This window comes from Sus scrofa, chromosome 3, assembly GCF_054392235.1.
Source record: "Sus scrofa isolate SSC_HxYL_T2T_F1_AM1 chromosome 3, Sscrofa_HxYL_maternal_Yorkshire_Landrace_v2.0, whole genome shotgun sequence".
In the NCBI taxonomy this organism is placed as follows: Eukaryota; Metazoa; Chordata; class Mammalia; order Artiodactyla; family Suidae; genus Sus; species Sus scrofa.
In genome coordinates, this window is record NC_139385.1 from 83,225,338 (window position 1) to 83,237,662 (window position 12,325).

General features: G+C 41.2%; 1 protein-coding gene across 38 annotated transcripts in view; it reads right to left on the minus strand.

The window, feature by feature from the left end:
• The window catches only part of DYSF (dysferlin), a 227,193-nt gene that overhangs the window by 33,730 nt on the left and 181,138 nt on the right, over positions 1-12,325 (minus strand). For 37 of the 38 annotated variants that reach the window (XR_014841703.1, XR_014841702.1, XM_085018953.1 and 34 more), the window contains one exon: positions 5,509-5,607. Coding sequence is in view for 35 of the 38 variants with exons in the window: in XM_085018953.1 (XP_084875079.1) it covers positions 5,509-5,607 (99 nt within the window). In the remaining 3 variants the exon portion in view is untranslated. Of the gene's footprint in view, positions 1-4,152; positions 4,402-5,300; positions 5,608-12,325 lie in introns of those variants that run through there. The other variant, XR_014841704.1, reaches the window with a different exon arrangement.

Consider the following 12,325-nt stretch of genomic DNA (forward strand, 5'->3'; position numbering starts at 1 on the left):
AGCGGCCCTAGAAAAGGCAAAAAGAAAAAAGAGTAGATTTTGCTTTAAGATCTGATTAAAATTTGTACTTAATAAGTGATTGACATGACATGTATTGATATGACAAATATGTTTGGTCTGGTTTTACATTTGTATTCCATTTACATAGAACTATAGTGTATTTATATTCTATTTCTTAGTTTCATGGTTTTTAAATTTTTTTTTTAAATCTTTGACTGCATGGTCTCCTCTGTCTGTGTGTGTGTGTTTAGTTTTTCTGAGAGCTAGGATGACCTGAGTTTATGTTCTAATATTATGATATCTTCAGAGACAGAATTTATGGATTCCCCCCATAGCGATGATAAAATAATCAAGTTTTATCCTCCTCCCTCTCTCTCAACTTGTTTTAGACAATATTGTCTATCTTAATATTTACATTGGTGCTGTTTGCTTACAACTTGCTTACGTGTCTATTATTTGATTTGCCCATTTTAAATAACATCTGTCAATTCTACTTATTCTACAATATGGCTATCAGGCTCCTTACTCCGTATTTCATCCTCTTATCTGCCTTTGCTTAATTTTTGTTAGTTTTATTATTTCTGCATTTTCAGTATACATGTTTATGTTCTGTCCAGTTACCCTAACCTCCTATTTGCTTCCATCTTAGGCCTAAGGTAAAATATGACCACAACCAGTCTTCTTCTTGTGGTTTTCTCAGTCCTATCCGAGTTGAGAGAGCTCCTAGATGAGCTCCTATTCATCCCTAGGGGTGTCTCAAGACAGGCCCCTGGGAGCCATACTACCTGAGTCCTGAAGGCATATACTCGTGTGTCTGTAGCCTTTACGCTTGAAGGGCAGCTTGGCTGAAGGTCAAGTCCTTGGGTCACCCTTTCTTTCCTTGATGATCTTACACATGGTGCTTTATTGTCTTGGGCTATTAAATGTTGCAGAGAAAGTGAAGCCACTTCGAGTTCTTTCCTCTTCTAAATTATTGAATTTGTTGTGAGAGGAGAAGGTAGGACTGCCCAAAGAATTCTTTCTCTCTAAAGTCCAATACCTACACTAGGGTACATCCCAGGGTTGACTGATCTGGGTCTGTTTTCCCTGGTACACAGCAGACCTTCTAATATGCATGTTCAAGTGTCCTTTCATTCCTGTAAAGTTCTCTTAAACTGTGAACTGTTTATTTGTTTTATTTCACTGTTTTGGTTGTTTTCTTTGGAGACTCCAATTACATAAGTGTTGGATCTCCTTTCCCTGACTACTACATCTGTCATTTTCCCTTTATTCTTTTGTAGCTCTTTCTTTATTTCCATTTTATCCTGTCCTCTATGCCCTTTTCTGTGTTTTCCAAGTGGCCTTTCTGCTTTATGCTCCTTCCAATGTCATGTTTTCTGCTCCTACTTTCCTGAATCCTACTGGGTCACATTTCACCCCTTCTCATCTCATCATTCCTTGGGTTCTTTTACTTCTGCTTGCACTCTGACTGCACCATGTCTAAAAAGTCAACAGCAAAATCTTTCATCTCATCTGCTCTTTGGCAAAAAATTTCTGGTGGTCATCTATCCTCTCCTTTTGGGCAAGTTTTGCTTTATATTTTCTGAGGTTTTCTCATTGTATTTTTAAATGAATGCTGTGCTATATCTTTTATTATTACTTGTCACTAACTGTGTTGAATTTTCCTAGACCAGCTATTTCCTTTGTTCCCATGACTGAAGCAGATGGTTCCCTACAAATAAATATAGCTCATGTGAGTGATTCTTGTGTGGCTCCACCTCCTGTATTTCTCTGAATCAAACCAGGTCTAAAAGGCTTTTGTCACCAGCCTGAACCTGTCTCCAAAGTCCCCATGTCCACCGAGGTGAACTAGGGATATAACTTTTACATTTAACAGTGAAACCTCAATCTCACGACTTAGATTTTTTTAACTCTTTATTACGAAATTTTTCAAGCATACACAAAAGTTAAGAAAAAAGATAGTAAGTCCCCATGAATCCATAACTTGTCTTAAATAGTTATCAATATGCTTTTATTAGGAGGTGTGGTGTTTTCTGAGCTCTGCTACCACTGTGACCTTTCATCATTTTCATGCATCTTCTCTTCATTTACTGCTGAATGGCTTCTACCCAATCTCAGTTGCCTTTGGACAGCCCTTACATGTATTTTGGAGTCTGCGGGTTTTATTTGTTTCCAACTTTTACTGAAAATGAAGTTTGTGGGTTTGAATGATTTCCAAGAGCAAAAGGGAAAAATGCTGACTTATGCAGCCATGTTCATACTGGAAGTCCCAATAAAATACTTTTTAAATTTCCAAGTGGTTGGTCTTTTTGTTTAAACTTTTGTTATTAATTTCTCATTTTATTGCATTTAAATCTGTCTTGTATGATTTCTGCTTTTGGTAACTTATTACTAAACTAATACGTGATCAAATTTTGTAAATGTTCTCTGAGCATTAGGAAAAGCGTATTCTCTATTTTTTAATTACTTTTATTCTCTATTTTAAAGCCACTCTTGATGTAGTTTAGAAAACATTTACCCTGTTATTCAGATCTTTTATTTCCTTTTCTATCAATTGCCTATCTCATCTGTCCAGGAGAGAGGTACGTGAAAATCCTCACTGCAACTTTAATGTCTGTCATTTCATCCTTTCATTTGTGTGAAGTATTACTTTATATATTCCTGTCCATTTTTGCTTTAAGGATTTCTCAGCTTTATTTGTTATATGCCTTAATGTTTGGGAGTTTTTGCATTAAGATATACATCTTTTATTTATACAAAATACTCCATTTCGTCTCCTTTGTTTTTTTACTTTAGATTCTGTCTGTTTCGCTTTGGTTTGCACTTACTTCATTTTGTTTGCCAAAATATTTAGCTTTTTAGCTCATTCTCTTGTTGTATTGTCTTATATTGTAAGTTGTATTGTCTTAGATGTGTCTTTTAAAGACAGGTGTAGGGAGTTAGGGGTTAGTTAGATGCAAACTATTACATTTAGAATGGATAAGCAATGAGGTCCCACTGTACAGCCCAGGGAACTATATAGACTCTCTTGGGATAGACCATGATGGAAGAGAATATAAGAAACGGAGTGTGTGTGTGTGTGTGTTTGTGTGTGTGTGTGTGTGTCACTGAGTACTTTGCTATACAGCAGAAACTGGCAAAACACTGTAAATCAACTATACCTTAGTAGAAAATAAAGATGGTGTAATGAACTTTGACTTTTGATGTCATCTAAGAGTTCTTATCACTTCATAAAAGAATAATCCATTTTTATTTTTTAGAAAAACTAGTATTTATTCTTTCCCTATTGTGTCTATGATTTCTGTTTTTTCTATGCTTTCTTGCTATATCTTTTATTTTCTTTCTTTTGCTATTGAGAGTATGAGTTGTCTTTTTCTCCTCTGATAGTGATTTCCAAAATATAGGTTCATTTTTTTTTCTCCATCCACTGTGTGCTCCATTCTCTCCCTAATGCTACAGACTATTTTTCAAAGACCCATTGTTAGTGGCGGTTCTCTTCTATTTACCAATCCTTAAAGGACCAGTGTTCCTTCCAGGTCTGTTTCCCCCTGCCTCCAGAAACAGGTTGAATGCATTTTGTTTTTAGACAGCCCATTTTCACTTGGAAACTGTCAGAGATCGCCTCAGAGAGGTCAGGCTGGTGGGCTGGGTGCCAATTTAGCATCCGGCATCTGAGGAAGCGGCAAGGGTGCCAGGGCCATGGGCCACCCTGGCAGGAGTCCTCATTCTTACTTGGCTTTTTGCATTTTCTGGCAAGGCCACAGTACCACATGCCAGACTTAATGTGTCGGACCTTCTTCCTGGTACACAAATAGTTCTGTCTCTTTGCCCAGCCTCACACACCCACCTACCAAGTCAACAAAGACCTGGCTGCCTGGGGAGGCTTGAACCTTGGGAGCCACCACTACCATCTAAGGCCTCATTTCGGACCCTCCATGTCTCCACGTACAGTCATGCGGGGGCCCCAATGTTTCAGAGGCAGCTTCTGCCACCTTGTGAGAGAGATCACTTTCCAGAGTGTCCACCAAAGGCTTTCAGCCAGAGTCACCTGAAAGGCCAGGCCACGCACTACTCCAACTAGCCTCCAGCTCCACTTCGTCCCTTCCTTAGGGGAGCCCTTTGGGCTTTTCTCATATGTCCGACAGCATTTCCTTTTTCTTCTTTTCTTTTTAGGGCCGCACCTGCAGCATATGGAAGTTCCCAGGCTAGGAGTTGAATCAGAGATGCAGGCTGCCGGCCTACACCACGGCCATAGCAATACTGCATCTGAGCCACATCTGCAACCTTCACCGCAGGTCATGGCAACACCAGATCCTTAACCCATTGGACAAGGCCAAGGATCTAACCCTCATCCTCACAGAAACTACACTGGGTCCCTAACCCGCTGAGCCACAGTGGGAACTCCACATCCATCAGCCTTTGTCCCCTCTTGCTCTCAACATGGGCTGCCCAATTTAGCAAGTGAAAATACAGGACACTCAGGCAAATTCAAATTTCAGATAAGCAACAACTAATTGTTAGATAAGTATATCCCATGCAATATTTAAAGCATATGTGCACTAAAATATTATTGATTATCCATCTGAAATTCAGTGTAACCCAGCAACCTGAATTTCACCTGGCAACCCACTCCGGGGCCCTACACAATTCCTTTGGTGAGTAATTTTCATTCACCTCTGGTTATCTCTTTGAAAAGTAGTCTACTTTTTAAAAGTATAACTACATTTGTGGAATTTCCTCAAAATACCAGAATTTGGCTGACTCATCCCTAGTTTTGTGTTGTTTTTTTGAGCTTTGGGGTTTTTTTCCACAGAAACAGAATTTACCATATTTTTATATGTGCTGGGTATTTTCCCTCCCAGTTGCAGTGGTGGGGGAATCAGAGGGACATTCTCATGTGGACTTTTATTTTTCTTTTAATGGAAAAATGTCCTTATAGAAAAGTTCAAATAACTAAAAGAGACAGAATGGTATAACAAATCCCCAAGTACCCATCACCAAGCTTTAACCATTTTCAGTATTTTGCAATTTCATTAATGTTTTGAGAGTTTGTTTGTTTTGTTTTGTTTGCTTTTTAGGGCCACACATGCAGCATATGGAAGTTCCCCAGCTAGGGGTCAAATCAGAGCTACAGCTGCCAGCCGACACCACAGCCACAGCTACGTGGGATCCCAGCCGCATCTGCGACCTACATCACAGCTCATGGCAACACCAGATCCTTAACCCTCGAGGCCAGGGATCAAACCCGAATCCTCATGGATACTAGTCAGATTCGTAACCCGCTGAGCCGCAATGGGAACGCCTTCATTCATGCTTAATATTTTGAAAATCTATCAGAGGGCCATCCGTATCATCTAAATTCATCCTGACTCTTCTTGAGCATTTGAAAATAGATCCCAGGTATCATTTCATTTTTTTTTTCCTCTCTCTTTCAGTTGCATCTTCCACTGCCCAATGCATGGACCCAGGGACTGCCAGCCTGAAGGAGACATTTTGGAAAAGCCTCACCTTTAGAGTGTCAAAGTCCTTCTCCAGGTAGGACCCACACTTTTCCCTCTCCCCAATCGAGGCGAAGAATTTGCTCCACCAGTCAATAAACTCCTCCTCCTGAGTGGGGAGAAAGAAAGAGATCGTTTCAGAAACAAACCTTTCCAAAAGAGATTCTTCTGGACCAACACCAAGCAAGGCTGATGGGCTGGCCTGGCCCACAATCTCTCTTAATGGGTGAGTTCTGGGGAGCAGAGAGCGGGAACTCCCCCTCTCCTCAGAGGCTGAATGCACAGACCCGCTTGGTGTGGAAAGGCTGGGGGGGGGCACCTCTCCCGCTGGCTCTGCCCCACCTTCATTGTGTGCTTCTGTCAAGCTCTTGGGGCCTTCTTTTGCCTTTCTGTGAAGTGGGCATAATTGCCATGGGACTCCTGCCTTCCAGGGCATACTGAGGCTAAGCGCAAAGGGTATAAAGGACAGCTCTTTGGCAGGAAATGTCAGTAATGTGTTATTTATTCATGAAATACTGTAGACCCCAGGAAGCTCAGACCCCAAAGAGCTATCCTGACTCCCTCACCACAGGAAAAAAAAAAAAAGAAGAAGAAGAAGAAGAAGAAGGCTTCCAAAATTGGAACTAAGCCTCCTCCAAGGTCAAATCCAGGCAGAGTCCCTGAAATTCAACAAATACAAAGTGCCCATCACTCAAAAGACATTATGCTTGGAGTTCCTGTCATGGCACAGTGGTTAACGAATCCGACTAGGAAGCATGAGGTTGTAAGTTCGATCCCTGGCCTCTCTCAGTGGGTTAAGGATCCAGTGTTGTCGTGAGCTGTGGGATAGGCTGGCAGCTGCAGCTATGATTATACCCCTAGCCTGGGAACCTCCATATGCCGTGGGTGCGGCCCTAGAAGAGGCAAAAAAAAAAAAAAAAAAAAAAAAACAGAAGACATTATGCTAAATAGGGGAAACTAGATGAGGAGAAAGGAAGTTTGTGACGAGACTCTCTGCCCTCTCCTTCCTCCGTTTACTCATGTCTGTGGGCAAAGGTGACAGGCCTGCTGGGCCACACACTGGGCTCCCCACCTTTTTACTCCTCCTGCACATGCTGTGTCTGCAGGACCTCTTGGCTCTTGGGTCTAGAATACTCCTTCAGCCATATCCTGTCCAGGTGTCTCATCACCCAGGGAGTCAGCAAGCTCCCAGAAGGTGGGATTGTCCCTCTCCCCCAGGCCTCCACCAAAACCCACACAGGCGCGGGCACTTAGTCCACAGAAATCAGTACCAGTAAAGCTCAGCCAGTTCAGTGGGAAGAGCCAAGGGCAAGGTGTCAGGAGAGCCAATTCTGCGGCCCACTTTCCTCCCCAGTACGAGGCAGGGAGCTAGCGGGGGCTCCCGGGAACCTGCTCTGATTCTACAAGATGAACTGAATCCTATCATGAGTTTTGGGAAACGCTGGTGCTTCCTTTAAGCCAACGCCTGGTCCTTCAATTCCGGCTTATTAAAGGTAAGCACAAGCCGCAGGCAGGCCGAGGGAACATGAACAGGTGTGGTGGGGAGAGGGTGCAGTAAGGTTCTCTGAGTCTCCACCCATCCTAGAAGTACAGCCCTAACACCCTCGGAGTGGCCAGAATGTGGTGTCCAGACACACAACACCAAAAGCAGGTGCCAGAGCAAGGCTGAGTCTGCAAAGACTCATCATCTGACCAACTTACCAGGAGGATCTTCTGCAGCCAGAAAGGGAAAAGAGGTTCAGATGGGTTAAGATACAGGGCAACAGAGCCTCCTGACTTGTAACCACTCTCGAGGAAGCCAGCAAGGCAGACACTAGCCCTGACATTTTAAATTCAGTGTGAAGGAAGAGACGCCATGGATGAATAAACATACACAGACACACGTATCCGACTCACATGATCACCAACACACAGAAGGACATACCTCCACAGTTGTGCCCAAGAGAGATGGATATGCTGAAATGCACAGACATGCCTCCCAAGTCCACACGCTTACACACAGGCAAATATGTACACATAGGTAGGAAAGGTTAAAAATGGAATTCCAGTTAGTTGTTTGAGTCCTCCTAAGTCTTTATTTTCTTCCCCAGCTCAGATACTTAAACATTTGGAGTTTATGACTCAAGCTCGGAGTCAGGCATAAACAGGCAACAACCAGTGCGTTCTGTACAAAGAAATGACAGGAACACGATAGTTGTGGGAAAGTTATTACATTTCCCTCAGTCTTGAAAAACCAAGTAAATTTTTTAAAAAAGAACACAGAGACAGAGACTCTGAGTAATGTGATTAACATTGTCATTTAAATAGACAAACATCCTGTAATCAAAAAACAACACAGACCTTCTTTTCCAGCACCATTGGAGCACTTAGAAAAAATTAAAAGCCACAAAGCGATTCTCAATAAAGTCCAAGGAATAAACCTATTATCAGTCACATTCTCTGATCATAGTGCAACAATAAAACTAGAAGCCAGTGAGAAACTCACAAATTTTAAATCCCAACCTTTTTGAAATTTGAAGACATAATCTTAAAACACTTCTCAGTCAAAAAGAAAAAAAACGAAAATCACAAGTTCTTAGAAAATATCAAGAGTGAGAGGGCTATGCCTTAGAATTTGATAAGTCTGTGCTCAAGGAAAAGTCAGTCTTAAATGTTCTTGCCTTAACATAAAATGGGCAAAAGACAGTCTTTTCGGTAAGTATTGCTGGGAAAACTGGACAGCTACATGCACATCAGTGAAACTAGAACACACCCTCAAACCAGGCATGAACATAAACTCAAAAGACTTAAATATAAGACAAGATACCATCAAACTCCTGGAAGAGAACATAGGCAAAACATTCTCTGACATCAACCTTACAAACGTTTTCTCAGGTCAGTCTGCCAAAGCAACAGAAATAAAAGCAAAAATAAACCAATGGGACCTAATCAAACTGACAAGCTTTTGCAGGCAAAGGAAACCAAAAGAAAACAAAAAGACAACTTACAGAATGGGAGAAAACAGTTTCAAATGATGCAACTGATAGGGGCTTAATCTCTAAAATATACAAGCAACTTATACAACTCAACAGCAAAAAAGCCAACAACCCAGTTGAAAAATTGGCAAAAGACCTGAATAGACATTTCTCCAAGGAAGATATACAGATGACCAACAAGCACATGAAAAAATGCTCAACATCCCTGATTATTAGAGAAATGCAAATCAAAACTACCATGAAATACCCCCTCATACCAGTCAGAATGGCCATTATTAATAAGTTCACAAATAGCAAACACTGGAGAGGATGTGGAGAAAAGGGAACCCTCCTGCACTGTTGGTGGGAATGTAAGCTGGTACAACCCCTATGGAGGACAGTACAGAGGTACCTTAGAAAACTATACGTAGAACTGCCATATGACCCAGCAACCCTACTCTTGGGCATATATCTGGACAAAACTTTCCTTAAAAAAGACACATGCACCCACATGTTCATTGCAGCACTATTCACAATAGCCAAGACATGGCAACAACCCAGATGATTGGATTAGGAAGATATGGTATATATACACAATGGAATACCACTCAGCCATAAAAATAACAAAATAATGCCATTTGCAGCAACATGGATGGAACTAGAGCCTCTCATACTGAGTGAAGTAAGTTAGAAAGAGAAAGACAAATACCATATGATATCACTTATATCTAGAATCTAATATGCAGTACAAAGGAACGTTTCCACAGAAAAGAAAATCATGGACTTGGAGAATAGACTTGTGGTTGCCAAGTGGGAGGGGGAGGGAGTGGGATGGATTGGGAATTTGTTGTTAATAGACGCAAACTATTGCTTTGGAATGGATTAGCAATGAGATCCTGCTGGGTAACACTGGGAACTATGTCTAGTCACTTATGATGGAGCATGTGCAAAAATAGAATGTGCAAAAATAGAATGTATACATGTATGTGTAACTGGGTCACCATGCTGTACAGTAGAAAAAAAACTGTGTTGGGTAAATAACAATAAAAAAAAATTTTTAATGTTCTTGCCTTTATACAAAAAGAATGAAAATGAATAGCCTGATAACTCACAAAATTAGAGAAAAGTAGGAAGATCAAAATTTGAAAATGATGGAGTTCCCATTGTGGCTCAGTGGTTAACGAATCCAACTAGGAACCATGGGGTTTTGGGTTTGATCCCTGGCCTTGCTCAGTGGGTTGGGGAATCTGGCATTGCCGTGAGCTGTGGTGTAGGTTGCAGACTCGGCTAGGATCCTGAGTTGCTGTGGCTCTGGTGAAGGTGGGCAGCTATAGCTCCAATTAGACCCCTAGCCTGGGAATCTCCATATGCTGCAGGAGTGGCCCTAGAAAAGGCAAAAAGCCAAAAAAAAATTTGAAAATGACAAGAGGAACTATGGACAATATTGCAACTGATAATTAAACCCCAAAGCAAACTTTCCAAAGACCAAAAAAATAAACATGCATCAAATCTAATGTTTAAAAGTAGCTATACCAGCACACTGCTACTGGGATGTTGCTATTTCTAGGATTTCCTAAGAGACAGAGCTAGAAAACGTGTGAATGCATACTGATCAGTGCATTTACACACAGCTATATTTCTGAATTTGTCTATCTGCATATATTAAAAAAGAAAAAGAAAAAAAAAGTAGGTATGCCAAAGGAATAAGAAAGATCAAATAAAAAAGATACTATGGAGAGAATAAAATCATTAAGATATTTGCTACACCCAAATCAATGGAAAAACCTTGAAAATATAGATGATGTAGGTAATTTTCTAAAAAATATGTAAACTGCCAAAATTGATTCCAAAGTAATAAAAAACACAAAGAGATCACTCTCTGAAAGTGGAAGAGATCTCGAAGAAGTACCTCCAGAAAAGTATCGCGCCAAGATGGTTTCTTTGGTGGCGAGTTCTATCAGTCTTTCAAAGAATAGGCGTTCCAGTTGTGGCTCAGTGGTAATGAACCTGACTAGTATCCATGAAGACACAGGCTCCATCCCTGGCCTTGCTCAGTGGACTAAGGATCTGGGGTTGCCATGAGGGGTGGTGTATATCACAGACTGGCTCAGATCTGGCATTGCTGTGGCTGTGGTATAGGCCGGCAGCTGTAGCTCCAACTTGACCCCTAGCCTGGGAACTTCCAAATGCCTAGGCTATGGCCCAAAAAAAAAAAAAAAAAAAAAAAAAAAAGTGCATACATTTTGTCCCATCACCCTTGTTCTAGAAATCTATTCAAAGACAGTATTTGTAGATGTGCATGAAGATTTAACTACATTTATGATGGTGAAAAAGTGGAAACAACTTAAGCCTCTGATAATAAGAAAATATTTGGATAAACTGCACATCCATATGATTAAATGTTGCACAACATTAGAAAATGATCCTATAGAAATATGTTCATTGACACGGAAAAGTTATTCACACCTCGTGAGATTTGCAAAAAGTTAAAAACTGAATAGTGACGGAGTTCCCATCGTGGCTCAGTGGTTAATGAATCTGACTAGGAACCATGAGGTTGCAGGTTCAATCCCTGGCCTTGCTCAGTGGGTTAAGGATCCGGCGTTGCTGTGAGCTGTGGTATAGGTCACAGACAAGGCTCAGATCCCGAGTTGCTGTGGCTCTGTGTAGGCTGGTGTCTACAGCTCTGATTAGACCAGACCCCTAGCCTGGGAACCTCCATATGCCATGGGAGTGGCCCAAGAAATAGCAAAAAAAAAAAAAAAAAAAAAAAAAACTGAGTAGTGAGATTTCATTTTAGTTGAAGGAACAAACCCCAAATATCCACAGACATTATCTCTAAATGATAAAATTACAAATGTTTGGTTATTCCTTTTATTTTTGTGTATCACTCAACATTTTCCAGTTTTTCATTGTGTCCATGTATTCCCTACCTAATTTTAAAAATTAAAGATTTTTAAAATAATGAATAGAAGGATACTGCAAAACACGCCATCAAGAAAATGAAAGAAAATAATTCACAGAGGAGGAGAAAATATTTGCTCATGTGTATCTGATAAAGAGTTTGTAACCAGAATATGTAGAGAACTCACACAATTCAATCAAAAAAGACAAAGAACCCAATAAAAATGTGCAATGGGTTAAACTAGACATTCCTCCAAAGAAGATACATGATTATGTTCTATAAGCACATGAAAAGATGCTCGACATCATTAGCCATCAAGGAAATGCAAGCAAAACCACAAGAGAACGCTTCACACCCACAAGGATGGCTATAGTCAAAAGTCAGAAAATAACAAGTGTTGATGAAGATGTGGAGAATTTGAACCCTCATATACTGCTGGCCTGCTGCTCAGTGACTTCTGTCACCTCTTCCTTCCTGCATCAGGTAGGCAAACCCTCTTCTAACCTCCCCCACTTTTTTTTTTTTTTTTTGGTCTTTTTAGGGCCCCACCTGCGGCATATGGAGATTCCCAGGCTAGGGGTCGAATCAGAGCTACAGCTGGCAGCATACACCACAGCCACAGCAACACAGGATCCAAGCCGCATCTGTAACCTACACCACAGCTCGCAGCAACGCTGGATCCTTAACCCACTGAGCATGGCCAGGGATCAAACCTGAGTCCTCATGGATGCTGGTCAGATTTGTTTCCGATGAGCCATGACAGGAACTCCTAAGCTCCCCCACTCTTGACAGAAATCCTACATGCAGCAGAATCATAATTTACATATTAGCTAGTTTAGACTTTGCCCCCTTGCCCTTCCCCTCTTCTAAACTCCCTTGGCCCTCTCCAGCTCCAGTGTACTTCTGGTCAACCCAACCTGGGTTTAAAGAAACAGAAGCAATCCAAGGAGACTCCTCCACCGCCACCA